This window comes from Nycticebus coucang, chromosome 6, assembly GCF_027406575.1.
Source record: "Nycticebus coucang isolate mNycCou1 chromosome 6, mNycCou1.pri, whole genome shotgun sequence".
In the NCBI taxonomy this organism is placed as follows: Eukaryota; Metazoa; Chordata; class Mammalia; order Primates; family Lorisidae; genus Nycticebus; species Nycticebus coucang.
The window spans coordinates 52,502,201-52,521,442 of NC_069785.1; the positions used below are offsets into that span (position 1 = coordinate 52,502,201).

The 19,242-nt window shown below is 37.5% G+C and overlaps 1 protein-coding gene across 2 annotated transcripts in view; it reads right to left on the minus strand.

The window, feature by feature from the left end:
* The window catches only part of TRPM7 (transient receptor potential cation channel subfamily M member 7), a 122,656-nt gene that overhangs the window by 7,499 nt on the left and 95,915 nt on the right, over window positions 1–19,242 (minus strand). For both annotated transcript variants that reach the window (XM_053593315.1, XM_053593314.1), the window contains exons 29-39: window positions 16,963–17,059; window positions 14,671–14,744; window positions 12,206–12,240; window positions 10,479–10,504; window positions 6,524–6,574; window positions 6,378–6,443; window positions 5,556–5,839; window positions 4,939–5,021; window positions 4,576–4,781; window positions 2,646–2,712; window positions 2,262–2,371 (exon numbers count right to left, since the gene is read on the minus strand). In XM_053593315.1, coding sequence (XP_053449290.1) covers window positions 2,262–2,371; window positions 2,646–2,712; window positions 4,576–4,781; window positions 4,939–5,021; window positions 5,556–5,839; window positions 6,378–6,443; window positions 6,524–6,574; window positions 10,479–10,504; window positions 12,206–12,240; window positions 14,671–14,744; window positions 16,963–17,059 — 1,099 coding nt within the window. The remainder of the gene's footprint in view (window positions 1–2,261; window positions 2,372–2,645; window positions 2,713–4,575; window positions 4,782–4,938; window positions 5,022–5,555; window positions 5,840–6,377; window positions 6,444–6,523; window positions 6,575–10,478; window positions 10,505–12,205; window positions 12,241–14,670; window positions 14,745–16,962; window positions 17,060–19,242) is intronic.

Consider the following 19,242-nt stretch of genomic DNA (forward strand, 5'->3'; position numbering starts at 1 on the left):
GCACATAAGACTGGTTCAACAACAACAAAAATCAACTGATGTAATACACTCCATTAACCAACTTAAAGAAGAAAAACCATGTGATCATACCAAAATATGCATTAAAAGCATCTGACAAAATTCAATATCCATTCAAGATAAACATTTTCAAGAATCAAATAGTAGAAGAAAATTTCCTCAACCTAATAAAGTGCATCTACAAAAGCCTTATAGGTAAAATCATCTTCATGGGCAAAGACTCAATGTTGTTCCCTTAAGATGGAGAATGCTTGCCAGTGCAAAAAGTCAAGAAACGAAAATAAAAGAAATACAGGTTAGAAAGAAATTAATAAAACTGTTCTGTCTTACATATAAAATCCTAAAGAGTCTACTAAAAAAACATGCCTAAGGCGGTGCCTGTGGGTAGAGCGCCGGCCCCATATACCGAGGGTGGAGGGTTCAAACCCAGCCCCAGCCAAACTGCAACAAAAAAATAGCCAGGTGTTGTGGCAGGTGCCTGTAGTCTTAGCTACTTGGGAGGCTGAGGCAAGAGAATGGCCTAGGCCCAGGAACTGGAGGTTGCTGTGAGCTGTGTGACGCTATGGCACTTTACTGAGGGCGATAGGGTGAGACTCTGTCTCTACAAAAACAACAACAAAAAAACCCCCAAAATCATTCCTAGAAAAAGTGAGTTAAGCAAGGTTGCAAGGACAGATCAATATATGAAAAATCAATGGTATTTCTGTATATTAACAATAAATTAAAAACTGAAATCTAAAAAACAGGATCATTTATATACCTAGTGATACTTATTACATGGCTGACACTGTTCTAAATACTTCACAAGTATCAACTCATTCAATCCTCAAAAACAGACTTGATGATGTACTCCTTGGAGCCAGGGAACCTGCTACTAAGTCCAAGTTCTTAACTACTACAGCATTGGTCATAACAAATGGGAATTTAAAACTTAACAGTTCAAGGCTCAGTGCCTGTAGCTAGGGTGCCAGCCACATCCACCAGAGCTGGTGGGTTCGAACATGGCCTGGGCCTGCCAAACAATGACAACTACAACAAAAAAATAGCCTGGCGTTATGGTGGGCGCCTGTAGTCCCTGCTAGGTGGGAGGCTGGACAAGAGTTTAAGCCCAACAGTTTTGGAGGTTGCTCTCTTAAAGCCCAAGAGTTTTGGAGGTTGCTGTGAACTGTGATGCCATGGCACTCTACTGAGGGGGACATAGTGAGACTGTCTCAAAACAAAAAACAAACAAACAAAAAAAACACCATGCAAAAAAACTTACAGCTCAAGGTTGAGTCCTAGATATCTATAATTCTCAATTTTTTTGTTTTTAGAGGTGGGGTCTTGCTCATGTTGCCCAGATAAGAGTGCAGTGGTGTGAGCATAGCTCACTGTAGCCTTGAACTCCTGAGCTCAAGCGATCCTCCTGCCTCAGCTTTCTAAAGAGCTGGCACTACAGACATAGGCTAATGTGCCTAGCTAATTTTTCTGTTTTTAAAGATAGGATCTCACTATGTGGCCCATGACAGCCTCGAACTCCTGAGCTCAAGTAATCTTCCCTCGTTAGCCTTGAGTTGCTGGGATTACAGGTCTGAGCCACTGTTCCTGGTTCCTGTAATTGTTGAAAAGTTCCACAGGAGACTCAGATGCATAACAAAGGGAGACAACTTACAATTAAATAATAACTTGTTATTCTCAAAATACAAAGATGATGTTACTATCATGAGAAAATACATTTGCAGTTCCTGTTCTTGTTTCAGGGAATATTCTTTTCCTAATTCTCTGCAAGGTTAACTTGAAAGTCTATTCATGCTTCAGGTCTAGGCAAATACGTAAGTTTCCCAGGATCATCTCTTGGTCTCTAAGTTTGAATTCTATGATCTGTTTATGTGCTCTACAGCTTTCTGTTCTGTTTCTTCCTCTTATTTGGCATTTATCAGTTTTGTAACTCCCTGCTAATTTTGTCAATATTCAACATTAGATAAAACTCAATGAAGGCAGGGACCATGTCTGTCTAGTTCACTATTCTACCATCAACACCTAGCACTATCTCTGATATTCTGGAGATGCGTTATAAATATAAATGAACTTTGTGTTTTTATAAGAAAACACAGATTCATTTACAACCAACAATGTGTATTCGTGAAGAAGCTGCTAAAGCTGGCATAATTAGAGACAATTAAATAAAACCTTTGTATCTCTGGCCTTAGGAAGTCCAACATTGCTAACAATTTACATATTATACTGATAAAGAAAATTTTTACCTGGAAGTTTAAGCTTTCTACAGCAAGAATTACAGTGATGTTTTGCTCTAAAGTTTTTTATTGCATCTTCTCCTAGATTTGCTGGGCCAAAAATCATATCATCACAGGACCTGTGGAATTGGTAGTATTTTTTTAAAAAGGCAATTTATACAGTAGAAGCATAAATTTTGAAATTATGAAAATACACCTTAATGAAATTGTTAAAACTTACTACCTCTTTTCTTCTTTTTTTAAAATTTGAGCATACAGTTTTTAATTTTATCTTTTAAAATTAATTTAATTAAAATTATAACTGCATACATTTATGGGGTACAATGTGATGACCTGATGTACAATGTGGAATACGTAAATCAAAATGATTAACAAAGCCATCACCTCACTTACTTATTTTTTGTGGTAAGATTTTCTTCTGCTTTTATGACAGATGGGTCAGTCAAATTTTCGCCCACACCTTTACATGTAAAAGAAGACAATTCTTATTGTATTGATATAAACACTGACACGTGTACAATAAAACAGTATTGAGAGATTTTACAGCAGCACCAATCATTACACTGTTGAACTATTCAAAAAAATGTAGTTTTCCTTTTGATATTTCATAACTTAATTTATGGCCTTGGCATTCCACCAGTTAAATGTGAGCGTTGGTAAGTACACATGTAAGTTCCTGATGTTACCCAGCTTCTGATTCAACAGTCAAAGCTGCAAGCAAGCATCTCCTTCCTTGCAGAACATCTATGTAATTTGGCCTTATTTCATCTTAGTTGGCAAAGAACAATTTGGTACATGAGAGAATAATGCATAGGACTTTTAAAATAAATGTTTTGGATTTAAGAAAAACCATATATTAGCATAAATACATTTTGTTGCAAAACATTCAGATAACAAAAAGTAAGATTGTGAACATTGTCCTTTACCTCTAGCCTTCACTAGAGGTATTAAAAGTGATTACATCTCTCCAGTCTATCGTGTATTCTCTCTCTCACACACATATTAAAAAAAAAAAACTCTACTGACATTTTGAATAATCACAAATATTTAACCTATGAGAACAAAATCTAATTAAGATGGCTCAATTTTACAAAATGAAAAACCAGAATTAAAACGTGATAACTACTTTCCACTTAACAGATTGGCAAATATTAAAAATATTCAATACTGGAGAGACTGTGAACAAACTAGCATTTGATATAGTCCTGAGGATGAATTCTGACAACCTTCTGGTATAGCAACCTGCCAACAGTTATTAAAATTAAAATGGTACTCATCTTTTTTCTAAGCCAATTTAAGAACCTACTTCATGGAAATAAAAGTAGCAGTACCTGAATGTTTTCTAAGGCAATGTTTATAGTAGGAAAAACTAGAACCAGAGTGAATGTCCCTCAGTAAAAATGCTATACCTCCATACTATGACTACCACAAGGCTATTAAAGAAATAACTCAGGTTTATTAGTAATGAAAATGTCTACAATATACTTTTAGGTAGGGAAAAATGAAAAGAAAAAATCTCATGATCCTAGCTCAGAGAAGACTAGCATAAAACAAAATCATTAAAAAAAAAATAAAAAATAAAAAAATAAAGGAGGAGCCAGGCACAGTGGCTCACATCTGTAATCCTGGATCAGTAAAGTATGACAGAAGGGGTCTTGGCCATTTCTGGACCTAACTTAAAGAGTTTCTGCTTTCTTTCTAAAGTTAGCTGCTATTTGAGAAGTCTAACTACCAGGCTATGAAAAAGCTCCACCTAGTTAGCTATGTAGCGAGACTATATAGAGAATTGAGGAATTCAGTCAAGAGTGAACAGAGACTTCAGACACTCAACTCCAGTCAAGCTGAGCCCTCGGAGGTAACAACAGAGATGAGCCATGCCTAGTGTGCCCCATCCAAATTTCTGAATCAAAGAACTGTGAAGTAAAAGTCTGTTATTTTAATCCACTAAACTTAGAGGTAGCTTAGTGTGCAGTAATAAGTAACATAAACACCATGAATAATAGAGATGTTTATCATTGTTTTATGGCAACCATCCTTATACTTTTGAAATACTTAAAGGCTTCACATCCAGGAGAACAGAGAATTTTAGATGGTTTTGGTCAACAAACATCTATATTACCTTAGAAATAATGAAGATAGATCAAAGTATTCAAGGCACTGATAACTAATGTTGTGACTGTGATTGACATGCTTTATAAAATAGTTTCTATTGGCCTAAGAGTTTACCAATCCACAAATCAGATTTCTTCATATCATTAACAACACATAAATAGCTGAGAACCTACTGGACAATTTCATTTTAGCAATATTTAAATAAATGTACCTTGTAAATCAAGTACCAGTAACTCCCCTCTTGTATACTCGTAAGTCCAGTGGCTAAAGGCTAGCATGATTTCTTCCAATGTATTAGTTGGAATAATCTCATCACCGTTATTATTGTTGTATTTTCTAAATTCTCCAGTCATACATTCTTCCACAGCAAACCACTGTCCTGCTGAATGGCAATACAGCAGGAAAACTTCAAGGAACCTTATGAAAAATAGTTAGATATTACTAGCAGTTTAGTTGGTAAGATTCTAATTGAGCTACAAAATGCATAATTAAATATTCAACATCAGTAATGAAGGTCAAAGGGACTACTATCCATATAATACTAAAAGACCTTCAGAAGTATTTAAAAATTTACCTCGGAGAATATGGTATAGATTTGGGTTTCATTTGATTGAAGGCAAATGTGAGTTTTTGTGCTGCTCTTTGTTGTTGAATTTCCTACAGAATGGATAAAATAGTGTTTAATATTTAAACTGAGATTTTATTTTGTTTATACTTTATTCTTTTGAGACACAGCCTCAAGCTGTCGTCCTGGGTAGAGTGCTGTGCCGTCACAGCTCACAGCAACCTCCAACTCCTGGGCTTAAGCAATTCTCTTGCCTCAGCCTCCCAAGTAGCTGCGACTACAGGCACCCATGACAATGCCCAGCTATTTTTTTTTTTTTTTTTTTTTGAGACAGAGCCTCAAGCTGTCACCCTGGGTAGAGTGCCGTTGACATCACAGCTCACAGCAACCTCCACCTCCCAAGTAGCTGGGATTACAGGCGCCTGCTGCAACACCTGGCTATTATTTTGGTTGCAGCCGTCATTGTTGTTTGGTGGGCCCGGGCTGGATTGGAACCAGCTCAGGTATATGCGGCTGATGCCTTAGCCGCTTGAGCCACAGAAGCCGAGCCTATTTTGTTTATACTTTAGAAGTAAAAAATACAAAGCTGAATTATGTTTCACTGTAAAGCTTTCACTAGCACTTACTCTGAGACAGAGGTGTAGAACTGTATCTTCTTTATAAATACGTGACCATGTGTTAACCACCTCAGGAAGGAAAGATTTGATAATATAAAGATGCCCTGATTTGAGGATATCATGTTCTGACCAGGTACACTGTACTTTGACAGCTCTGCGCAAACCTCCTCCCATCTCTTCTTTACTTAAAAACTCTATTTTGGCACAAAGTCCTAGCTGTGACCAAGAAGACATGCTGTTATTCAGTATGTTGGGTGAACTCTCTTCCAAACGATACACTGTGACAGGCTCACCTGCAACATGAATGTAAAGAGTTTAAGATCAAATTACGACTCTTCAAAAATAAAACCGATAGGTATCTTTAGCTAAGATTCTATGTAAGGAACGGAAGATCAAACAACAAAATTGGAGTTTTATAAAAAGAGGTGTAAGAGCAACAAATGACAGGAAATAACAAATGCACTTTCATAATATGTCTGAATTCATGTGTAATGAGAGACATTGTCAAAATTCTAAACATTTTAAAGAAAATCTTTTAGAAAGCAACTAAAATTCTAAACACTTTCCTGAGTTAACCTTTTAGACAGAGATTTGATTATCTGTTCCACAGTCCTGTGATATACCCCTGCTTCTGAATATGCCAGTTTAGAGGAACTTAATACTTTGATGCTGCCTTCTTCTATTCAAACAAACCTCACCCTTGTAGTAGTCAAATTAAGAATTTATATAAAATCGACACCTCTTTATGTGATACCACCCACATTCTGTAATACAGCTAACAATAATTGAAGGGTTCCTTTTTCTTTTTATTTATTTAATTTTTGGATTTACCTCTTGGAGGCACAGGTGTGAATGGAATGCTCTGTGATAACCTCATCAAGTTGTTTCTTTCCACGGCTGCATAAAAAATGGAAGAGAAATAATGAAATTCCTATAGGTTCAAAATACTACTAAATTTTGACTTTAATATTACTGACCTGAGTAATAGTAATTTGTATCCATAACTGGCTTAAATGGAGAAGCAAGACCTAAAATGGCAAGAAACAAATGAGACTGTTTTCAAAGTACTAGTACAGCAAAAATTTTTGCTCAAATGTCTTATAAAATCATCTTAAATGTCCTTCATATAACCTCTCCTCACAGTAACAGAAAAAACAGTACATTACATGCTAGATTATTATATTACTTTTTTTTTTTTTTTGAGACAGAGCCTCAAGCTGTCACCCTGGGTAGAGTGCTATAGCATTACAGCTCACAGCAACCTCCAGAACTGGGCTTAGGTGATTCTCTTGCCTCAGCCTCCCAAGCAGCTGGGACTACAGGCACCTGCCACAACGCCCGGCTATTTTTTGGTTATAGTTGTCATTATTATTTGGCAGACCCAGGCTGGATTCAAACCCACCAGTTCTGGTGTATGTGGCTGGCACCTTAGCTGCTTAAGCTACAAGTGCTGAGCCTAGATTACTATATTTCATTATGCTATGAAATGTGTATATGCACACATGTGTGCGTATTATAGATTACATAGTATGTAATGCCTCCTGGTTGAGGAGAGGTTGAAGGTTGTCTCAGAGGATGAGAAGGGGGAAAGGAGCATAATTTACAAGGCAGGGACTCTTGTCTCTACATTTACAAAGGGATGGGAGCATTAAAATGCATCTGCACTTGGGAAAATTACAAGCAGTTTAATAAAAATAGGACTAATATTACTCCAAAATATTTTATTTCTATTGATAGGTGTCATCATACAAATGATTATCTACTAGTGATTTGAACATGCAGCTAAGATTGAAAATTAATTAGCAAGAGTATAGGCATATGTGTTGGAGGTAGAGCTACAGAAGCAGAGAGTACCAAATTATTAAGAGCTTAATATGCCAAGCTAGTAAGAAAGGATTTTACTGAATGACAATGGAAAAATATAAAGTGGAAGAGTGATGAGATCACATCTTTTACAAGAACCATTTTGGTGGCAGAATATAAGACAGACCACAACCATAGAGCCCAAGCTGCATGCACAGCTCACTGTAATCTCAAACTAAAGTGCTCGAACAATCCTCCTGCCTCAGCCTGACCTTGAACGACTCTCCTGATTTGGCCTCTTAAAGTGCAGAGATTACAGGTGTGAGTCACCATGTCTGGCCCTCATTTTGAAAACTGATTTGACAGGAACTACCAAATGTGAACACAGGTATCCCCTATGACCCAGCAATTCTACTCTTGGGTATATACCAACAATAAAACAAACAAACAAACAAACAAACAAACAAAAAACATATACTGGGCTCAGCACCTGTAGCTCAGCAGCTAGGGCGCTAGCCACATACACCGAAGCTGGTAGGTTTGAATCCAACTCAGGCCTGCCAAACAAAAATGACAACTACAACCAAAAAAAAAAAAAGCCAGCTGTTGTGGTGGGTGCCTCTAGTCCCAGCTACTTGGGAGGCTGAGGCAAGAGACCAGGGGTCCTCAAACTTTTTAAACAGGGGGCCAGTTCACTGTCCCTCAGACCATTGGAGGGCTGGACTATAGTTTTTAAAAAAAACTAGGAACAAATTCCTATGCACACTGCACATATCTTATTTTAAGTAAAAAAACAAAACGGGAACAAATACAATCACACTGCTGCATGTGACCTGCAGGCCGTAGTTTGAGGACCCCTGGTAAACCCAAGAGTTTGAGGTTGCTGTGAGCTGTGACGCCACGGCCTTCGACCGAGGGCAACATAGTGAGACTCTTGTCTCAAAAAAAACACACAAAAAATGTTTATTAAACAATATTAAAAAGAATGCTCATAGCAGCAAAAATCATAATAGCTATAGGGCGGCGCCTGTGGCTCAGTCGGTAAGGCGCCAGCCCCATATACCGAGGGTGGCGGGTTCAAACCCGGCCCCGGCCAAACTGCAACCAAAAAATAGCCGGGCACCTGTAGTCCCAGCTACTTGGGAGGCTGAGGCAAGAGAATCGCTTAAGCCCAGGAGTTGGAGGTTGCTGTGAGCTGTGTGAGGCCACGGCACTCTACCGAGGGCCATAAAGTGAGACTCTGTCTCTACAAAAAAAAAAAAAATCATAATAGCTATACAGTATGGAAGCTACTGAAAATGCCCATTAAATAAAATGGGAGAGACCAGGCATGGTGGCTCACACCTACAATCCTAGAACTTTAGTAGACTGAGGCGAGTGGACTGCCTGAGCTCAGGAGTTAGAGAGTTAGGAGTTAGGAGACCAGCCTTAGTAAGAGCAAGCCCTGTCTCTACTAAAAAATAGAAAAGCTAGGTGTGGTGGATTGCCTGAGCTCACGAGTTGGAGACCAGCCTTAGCAAGAGCAAGACCCCATTTCTAAAAAAGCTGGGTGTTACAACAGGTGCCTGTAGTCCCAGCTACTTGGGAGGCTGAGGCAAGAGAATTGCTTTAAGCCCAAGAGTTTGAGGTTGCTGCGAGCTGTGACGCCATTCTACTGAGGTCGACAAAGTAAAACTGTCTCAAAAAAATCCCAAAATAAATAAAATAAAAATAAAATAAAATAAAAAACAGAAAAACTAGCTAGGCACAGTGGTGGGTATCTGTAGTCCCAGCTATTCGGGAAGCTGAGGCAAGAAGATCCCTCGAACCCAGGAATATGAAGTTGCTGTGAGCTATGATGCCATGGTACTCTACTAAGGGCAACAAAATGAGACTTTGTCATAAATAAATAAATAAAATGAATAAATTTAATATATTCACATAAGGAAATACTATTAAGTACAGAGAAGGCATAAACTACCACTGTACAGAGCAATAATGATGAATCCATAAAATTATGTTAAGATGGAGCAGACAGAAAACAGTATGTACTGTATAACTTCACTTACATAGTCCACATGTATACACACGCACACATAAGCATACACACACAAAATAGGCCTGTGTTAGAGGCACGGTTACAATTACAGTAAGAAAAGGACACAAAGGAGCTGACATACTGACAAAATTCTGTTTCAGGGTGCTGATTACATGCTCACTTTATGAGAATTCACTGAAGTGTGGGCTTATCTGCACTATTTTGTGTGCTTTTTCAACACTTCAATAAAACGTTTATGTTTTTTTTTTTTTTTTTGAGAGTCTTACTATGTTGCCCTCAGTAGACTGCTGTGGCATCATAGGTCACAGCAACCTCAAACTCTTGGGCTTAAGCAATTCTCTTGCCTCAGCCTCCCAAGTAGCTGGGACTACAGGCGCAGGTCACAATGTCCGGCTATTTTTCTGTTGCAGTTGTCATTGTTGCTTAGTTGCCCGGACTGGGTTTGAACCCCCTAGCCTCAGTATATGTAGCTGGCTTCATAATCACTGTGCTACGGGTGCCAAGCCCTGAACATTGATATTAAAGAGAAATTAGGGTGGCGCCTGTGGGGCTCAAAGGAGTAGGGCACTGGCCCCATATACTGGACATGGTGGGTTCAAACCCGGCCCAAAACTGCCCCCCCCCACCACCCCCCCACAAAATGAGAGAGAAATTATGTGAGGGAAGAACTTTTCACTACCTTGGCTTTTTCTCTTTCTTTCTTTCTTTTTTTGAAGACAGAGTCTCACTATGTTGCCCTCGGTAGAGTGCTGTGGCACCACAGCTCACAGCTACCTCAAACTCTTGCTTGGGCTTAAGCAATACTTTTGCCTCAGCCTCCCAAGTAGCTGAGACTACAGGCGCCCACCACAATGTCCAGCTATTTTTTGGTTGCAGTTGTCATTATTGTTTAGCTGTCCCAGGCCGGGTTCGAACCCACCAGGTTGGATATATGTGGCTGGCACCCTACCCACTGATCTATGGGCGCTGCCCTACCTTGGCTTTTTCTAATTTGAAGTATAAAATGTCTTACTTAGAATAATGTGGTATCTGCTATAACAGATCATATATGATTCTCATTTCTTCATATTAAATCTAATACATGGACTCACCATTTAATGTTCCTTCTTCAGATGGCCTAAAGAGACACCAAAAATATAGTATGAGCTGTGCCACAATTTTAGTTTTGGCTATCAGTTAATTCTTTAATTTTATGAAGTTATCATTGTTTACTATTATCAAATATTATTCAGGAATTCTGACAGATTTCCTTTGTTTGAATATTTGCCATTTCCCTTTAGCCAATCCTAAGCCATACATATATATGAACATATACACAGGAATTTCCTTTATTAGCAGTTCCTACTTCCAACTTATACCTACATCAATATACCTGTGCAATGTACCTATAGGGTGGGATTCAACCCTTCTCTCTTCCCCTCAAAACTTAATTGCTAATGTTGAAGTTTTTCCCAATGTTCAATATATTTTTATTTGTAACAACATACATTAGCAACTAGTCGAGGTTCTTTTAATTCCAAGGAGTCTAGTATAAATTAGAGACACAGGTATAGCAGAAAGAACAGGAGAGTGGAAATCAAAGAAAACAAGTTAGCAGTTTAGTTACTCTCCCATAATACAGCTATGTGGCCTTGCTCAGGACTAAAAGGACCTGGCTGAGAGACGGCTTCAGAAGCAGAAGACCTCTGCAGTCCCATTCTAGCTCTTACATTCTTCCTGACCCTCATGTTTCCTATTGATTTCATCTTATTGATAGCAGTATTTCTGATAAGAAGTATTCTGAACCTAGCATTATCCCTTTGCCTACTGCTGATAAACCATTCTTTTCTCATTAAAGACTTGCTGCTCAACTCTATCCTTCTGGGTACCTCCGGTCAGCATTCTACAAGACAATGTTTCCTTGTTAATAGAATTAACACAAACTTTACACACCTATTCTACATTTACATTCCATGGTTTTGATTATAAAAGAAAACATTCTCTGAAAAGGTCTAACTATAGGTAGGTCTTCCAAGTGCCATGTCAGCGTTAGGATACTGAATTTGAACAGCTGCTTATCCTCCTGGTACCTGGTTTATTTTCTGGTCTACAAATTCAGATCAATTTCTGATTCGCAGAAGGGGAAAAACACTGCAGAACACATTGTAATTTCCCTCCAATTGGCTTGTTTTCTGAAGTAGTCCACATCAGAGACTAACTTTACCATACTTCCAGTATTCATACTGGATAATGGGTATCAAAATAAGACTTTTTTGTGTGTGTAAATGTCCTTGAGGCTCTTAAAGTACTAATTCCTAGGCTGGAAACACAGAGGTTACCATAGATACTTCTTTATCCTTATGTCTCATCTGTATTAAGGATTTTTAACTTCCAGGGAACATTACCTGCCAGATTGCCTTTTGTTTCCACTTTGGGTTCTGGATTATCACATTAGTTTCCTAGAGGATCTTCCTGCAGGCAGGCTTTCTAACGTATACTGTGTATTATTGCTCTAATCATCAAAGTGCCTCCCAAGAGCAGATACAAGGTTTGATTAGAATGATGGTAGAGCAAGTTAGAAATGCGACTAAATAAGGTCCTAATTTTATTATTACTAGGAATATTTGAGTAGAGCTATAATTATAGTATAACTATGTAAGATGATAAATTAAATTTTACAAAAATAATTTTAACTCATAATAATTAAGTCCCAGGAGATGCTAGAATAATCATCACCTATACATAAAGGAGTATTAAAAAGATGATGCAAAAAGCAGAAAAAGACAATATTCATTAATTATGATAGTTTTCAGGCTAATAATGCGAAAGGCTTACTTACATGTCTCTCTTTGATGGTCTATCTTGTAACCAATCCTTTAGTCAAAACAAAACAACAGCAACTTAAAGACAAGAACCTCTAGATGAAGCAAAACTATTTAATTCTGTTTTGTTTCCTATAGCATGTTTTAAGGATGGGCTAAAAAATTAATATTTAGTCCTTGTTTCATGCAAGTGAACAAAACATTAAGTGTATTTACTTTAACTGTTGTAAATGTAACTACCATTTGTAAATGTAACTACCATAGGCTGTTCCACAGGTGGAATACAAAATTTTAGGAGTGTTATTTCCTATAACATAGTTTTCCCAATTCTTTATAAATTTGTTAATTGTTTTTGAGGACAATTTTATTCTGTTAAAATATACACTTGTTTCTATGATTCTAAAAATAGTATGTGAGGCTGGGTGTGATGGTTCACACCTGTAATCCTAGCACTCTGGGAGGCCGAGGCAGGTGGATTGCCCGATCTCACATGTTCGAGACCAGCCTGAGCCAGAGCGAGACCTCGTCTCTAAAAATAGCTAGGTGTTGTAGCGGACGCCTGTAGTCCTAGCTATTTGGAAGGTTGAGGCAAGAGACTCGTTTCAGCTCAGGAGTTTGAGGTTGCTGTGAGCTATGATGCCACAGCACCCTTCTACCAAGGGTGACAAACTGAGATTCTATCTCCAAAAAAAAACAACAAAAAAAAAAAGGAATAAAAAAATTAAAAGCAGTATGTGCTCCTCGCTGAAAGAACACCAAAGTACAACAGAAAAATTAAAATCATGGTAACTGTGAACAAAGATAATCACAATGATATTTGTGAGTATTTCATGATGGCCTTTCCTGTGTTAATGTCCATATGGATTTTACTCTGCAGTTTTATGATGTCATCATTCCTAGCTGGCAGTATTTTTACTTCCCAGTTTGGCACTCAAGCTGCCTGATTTTGAATCTTTACTTGTTTCATTAATTTTAGCAATTCTAGACCATTTATACAAGCTGCCTGATTTTGAATCTTTACTTGTTTCATTAATTTTAGCAATTCTAGACCATTTATAATCTCTTCTAATTTCAGCTACCTTATCAAGGCCAGTTAGACACACGTTTTTCCATGTCTCTTTACCTTTAACATATTTCCCATCTTATTATAATTCTGTGTTGCATTCTGGTTCAGTTTAGTTAATTCCCTCTTCAGATGTTCCCAATCTGTTACTTAACCCCCAATAAGTATTTTTCTTTTCTAGAATTTTTTCAGATTTACCAGTCTTTTAAAAAAGTATCTTCTCCTTGTATGTTTTATATTTAATATATATTCTTCTATAATGACTCTAACATACTTATTTTATCATAGGTAATCAGCAATTCTATCTTTTTTTAATTTTTATTTATTTAATTTTTTGAAATTCTACTATCTTAAGTTATATAAATTGACTCATGAGTTTTCTAAATTGGAATTGTGAGGTCATCTTTAATAGTGCTTTGTTTGTTGTAAAATTGTACAGCTTGGGTTCAGAATAAGTCCTCCCAGAATGATTTGTTACTACAAATCTCTATTAACTAACCCCTTTTTCCACAGAAATAACTTTTTTTTTTTCAATGACATAATTTTTTTTATATTTATTCCTATTATTTTTTTGAGGCAGTCTCATTCTGGTGTCCTGGCTAGAATGCAGTGGCATCATCATAGCTCACAGTAACCTCAAACTCCTAAGCTCAAGTGATGCTCCTACCTTGGACTCTAGAGTGCCAGAATTACAGGCATGAGCCACTGCACCTAGTTAGTAATTTTTTTTTTTTTTGTAGAGACAGAGTCTCACTTTATTACCCTGAGTAGAGTGCCTTGGCGTCATACAGCTCACAGCAACCTCCAATTCCTGGACTCAGGCTATTCTCTTGCCTCAGCTTCCCGAGCAGCTGGGACTACAGGCACCCGCCACAATGCCCAGCTATTTTTTTGTTGCAATTTGACGGGGGCCGGGTTTGAACCCACCACCCTCGGTATATGGGGTCCTACCCATTGAGCCACAGGCCCTGCCCCAGTAAGATAATTTTTAACAACAAAAAAACTATCTCTTTAAAATAGAACAGATATATTTGTATATAAGTGAATATTTTCTTGATTATAATTATGATCACTCCCTTCTATATAGCTTTTCTTTCTCCTGAGCTATTTTTCTTGGTTGTCAGAAAGTTTGGAATATCAAATACTACCTCAGTTAGCTGGAACTGAGTTCATATAATTAGTTTCAATTCAAAAAAGAGCTGCTTTCTATGTTCTGCACAAAATTTTCTTTAAAATCTGAGTATTCACGGTAGGAAAACATTTCTCTAATAGTTTCTTTTCTACCACTGAATAAAGACACTTGTCTAAGGGAAAAACTTGTGAAAGGTTGACAGAATCTCAAAATTATTGCCCCCTTTAAACTCTTATCTAATAAATGTTAATATATGATATATATTTGTTTAATTGAAATGTACAAACCGGCAGTAAAGCTGCTTTGGAATCTACTTCATGAGTGTTGTCTTCTGTAGATGGCCTTCTACTGCCACTTTCCACTAAAACAAAGTTTAAAAGTTAAAAAAAAATTATACAACTAAATACAAAATGTTTCTAGGCATGGTATAACCTTCATAAAATAAATTAATCTCTCCCAACACACTGAATGTAAGAATTACATAAGGCTCATGAGACCCCGAAATTATTCCATTTATTTAAGTGAACTATTAAATTTATTTATACAAATAAAAACTATTATATAAATTAAAAACTATTAAATTTATTATTTATATATATATAAAAAAAAAGAGATTGGGTGTAGTGGCCCACCCCTACAATCCTAGCCACTTTGGGAGGACGAAGCAAGAGGATTACTTGAGCTTCGGAGTTTGAGATCAGCTTAGGCAACAAAGTGAGATTCCCACTTTCTTTAAAAAATTAGCCAGTGTGGTGGTGCACACCAGTACTCCTAGCTACTTAAGAAGCTGAGGCAAGAATATCACCTGAGGTGGTGCCTGTAGCTCAGTTAAGTAGGGTGCAGGCCACATACACCAAGGGTGGCGGGTTTGAACTTGGCCTGGGCCTGCTAAACAACGACAGCTACAACACCTGCAACAACAACAAAAATAGCTGGGCGTTGTGGCGGGCGCCTGTAGTCCCAGCTACTTGGGAGGCTGAGGCAAAAGACTCGCTTAAGCCCAAGAGTTGGAGGTTGCTGTGAGCTGACACCACGGCCCTCCCCCCAGGGCGACAGCTTGAGACTCTGTCCAGAAAAAAAGGAAAAAAGAATATCACCTGAGCCCAGGAGCTTGAGGCTGCAGTGAGTTATCACTACACCATGATAGTCCAGCCTGGGCTCAGAGTGAGATGCTGTCTCTAAAAACAAACAACAAAAAAACAAAGAGTATAAAGTAAAGTCTTTCTCTAGGGATATTCTGTGTATGTGTTTCCATCCTCTCCTTTTTTTTAAAACGTAAGTGGCAGCGTAATATACATATATATAGAATTCAAACTTTTTTTAGAGACAGGGTCTTGCCTGTCACCCAGGCTAGAGTACAGTAGAGTGATCATAGCTCACTTATAACCTCCAACTCCTGGGCTCAAGTGATTGTTCTGCCTCAGTCTCCCAAGTAGTTGGAATTAGCTACAATGCCTGGCTAATTTTGAAGAGATATGGGGGTGTGTGTCTCACTATATTGCTCAGGCTGGTCTGAAACCTTGGCCTTCCAACACGCTGGGATTACAGGCATGAGACATCATGCCCATTGAGTTTTTTAACTTCAAGCTTAGATTTCCCACAGAAGAAAAGAACACACAGAAGAAAAGAGCACTTTTCCCACTGCTGCCTTTAATTTCGTATTATGGATATACAATAATGTATTTAAATAAACTTCTACTGATGGACATTTGATCTGTCTCCAATTTATCTTTTTTTTTGGCTGGGGCCATGTTTGAACCCACCACCTCTGGTGTATGGGCCAGTGCCCTACTCCTTGAGCCACAGGTGCTGCCCCCCAATCTCTTGCTATAATAAACAAGGCGGCGATGAATACTTTCTCCCAGATTTAAGATGTCACCTTTGATGTCGTATCTTGTTTACTTTAAACAAACTTTAGAATTAAGCTTATTTTTTTTTTAAATGTTAGAATATTAAACTATAACTCAAATTAGGGAGAACTTACAATTTTATGACACAATGAAAGAAAGCCTTAGAATGAATAAAGGAGATCTAAAAAAAAAAGTTTTATTTCATGTGTAGAAGGCAATGAGAGATTGAGGTGTATTAGAAAACTGTAATGTAATATATACGATATAAGCTTGAATTTCTAGGATGATGAAAACAATATGGTTACACATGGGATTGGAGTGAGAGGAAAACTTTACAAAGGGTTGGTGTATGTGTGTATCTTCATGTTGAACCAAAAATATGTATTAGCTGTTTTTAAAAGTTAAGCTATTAATATGTTGAATAAATGATGATATAGAGTAAAACAAAATATATACTTGTAAAAGCTTAAAACAGCAGATTTATAAAAAGCAAATCTTTATGTTTCATCTTGTGGGCTACACAATTTATAAAGAATATTCTAATAAAACATTCTAATAAATGTTAGGATTGCATGGCTTATGCAAGGTTATCCTAACGATGATGAACCAGAAGCTTCACTTTCTAACTACTAAACCATTTAATGCTCAAGTAGTTTGACAAACATAAAATACATTCGAAGTTTAAATGAGTATGTTTGGTAAAATAATTCATATAGTCAAAATACTCACCTTGTTCTGAATGAAGAGGAACAGAAGTTTTGTGACACTCAGCAAATCCAGCATGAGAACTCACATGTTTTAAAGTGTTTTCAGAAGGAGTATCATTCTGCAAACATTATACATCATTTTTAAACAAGTGAACTGAATTTTGTTGTTGTTGCAGTTTGGCCGGGGCTGGGTTCGAACCCACCACCCTCGGTATATGGGGCTGGCGCCCTACTCACTGAGTCACAGGCACCGCCCAAAGTGAACTGAATTTTAAGCCATTGTTCTAAGTAGTATTAACTCAGTATGCTTTATTCCACTTGGACATCAAAGGGTAAATTACAGATTATGATTATCTTCTTTAACATCAATCTCAAAAAGTACAACGCTAAAATTTTTTATTATTAATAAATAAGTCTGAATGAATCCTTTTACATAGATACAAGTTCACAAAAAGATTTAGAAAAATATAGGAAACTGTGGGGAAAAAAATGAAACATCAACACTTCAGTCCCCCCCCCCCAAGCTACTGTCTTATATGTACACCGTTACACTAATAATATCAATCACAGAGGAGACTATTTCTTTTTCTGGATCTTGGCAACTTATTGATTTATACAAATGATTTACATAACAAAGAAAACTATGTGCTAATTACCAAATTTCAATTTTCTTCAAAGCTTTTTTGACTTAGCTATGCTTAATTTTTCTAGGTTTTTTTTTTTTTTTTGTAGAGACAGAGTCTCACTGTACCGCCCTTGGGTAGAGTGCCGTGGCGTCACACGGCTCACAGCAACCTCCAGCTCTTGGGCCTACGTGATTCTCTTGCCTCAGCCTCCCGAGCAGCTGGGACCACAGGCGCCCGCCACAACGCCCGGCTATTTTTTTGTTGCAGTTTGGCCGGGGCTGGGTTTGAACCCGCCACCCTCAGCATATGGGGCCGGCGCCCTACTCACTGAGCCACAGGCGCCACCCTAGGTTTTTTTTTTTAAGAGATAGAGTCTCACTTCGTTTCCCTTGGTAGAGTGCCATAGCGTCACAGCAACCTCCATCTCTTGGGCTTACACGATTCTCTTGCCTCAGCCTCCCAAGTAGCTGGGACTACAGGTGCCTGCCACAATGTCTGGAATGCCCGGCTATTTTTTGTTGCAGTTTGACCGAGGCGGGGTTTGAACCCACCACCATATACCAAGGGGCTGGCGCCCTACTCACTGAGCCACAGGCACTGCCCTTTTCTAGGTATTTAAATAACTTTACATCTTCCATTAATATTTTCTATTATTTATACATTTAGAAAACCTTGCTGGCTTTCCTGGTTCAATATGTATTTCTATTTTCTTAAAATTTTTCAATAATTTATACTTTTACATTTAACTCAAATTTATCCAAGCACATAAAACAATGACAACATAAAAAAAAAAAAAAGAACTTTCCAAATTTCTACCCCATTGTCCAACCTGTATTTACTGAGGAAGCATTCCCTCCTTCATTAATTTCTAATCTAACTCTCTTTGTTACATTTTTATTTGTGGAAGAGTTATTTCTAGGTCAGCTGAAATGTTTCCCTAAACATTCACAGATCAACTGTTCCAGCGGCACAGTATTCTAGTATCTAATACCTAATTCTCCCTCACTTTCTTACCTGTTAATTTTTCTAGATGAACTAATAAAAGTTAAAGTGGGAATGATCTGACACTTTCACATGTTTTACCTTGTCTGCTATAAACAGGTAAAACTATTGTACAACTTTAAAATATTTCCAGAACTCTACCACCTCTCAAAACAATAGATTTCTATGCAATGTTACTACTGCAGTAACTAGTACTTCCATTAAATTAATGTACACCTCAAGAAATTAAGCTTTCCTGGCTTTGAAGCTCCATATGCTTCACATCACAGCTGATTTATATAGCCATGCTGGCCCTTTTTCTGTAGTCACAAAGTAGCTTTAATTTCCTGTCTGATTTAGTTGTTTCTCCTAGAATCAGTCCTAGCTACTCTTGCTTGCTTTGTACTTAAAGATACTTTCCTTCCTATACTCTTTGATGCACATCAGTTTCACACAACCAAGACAGCACTTCTGAGACTGATGGATGGGTTTAAAAATATTTGTGAAACTATTTCAATAGCGAAATTTTGCATATGTGCATTTTTCTAGGAGGGTCTGTAGTTTTCATTAGATTTTCAAATGGGTATATAATGTACAAAAGGTCAAAGCGTCAGAGTCTCTGACCATCAGCCAGAACTCATTATTTTATTATTACAGTTTTAATTATTCTCCTCTAAATAAAATACTCAAAATTG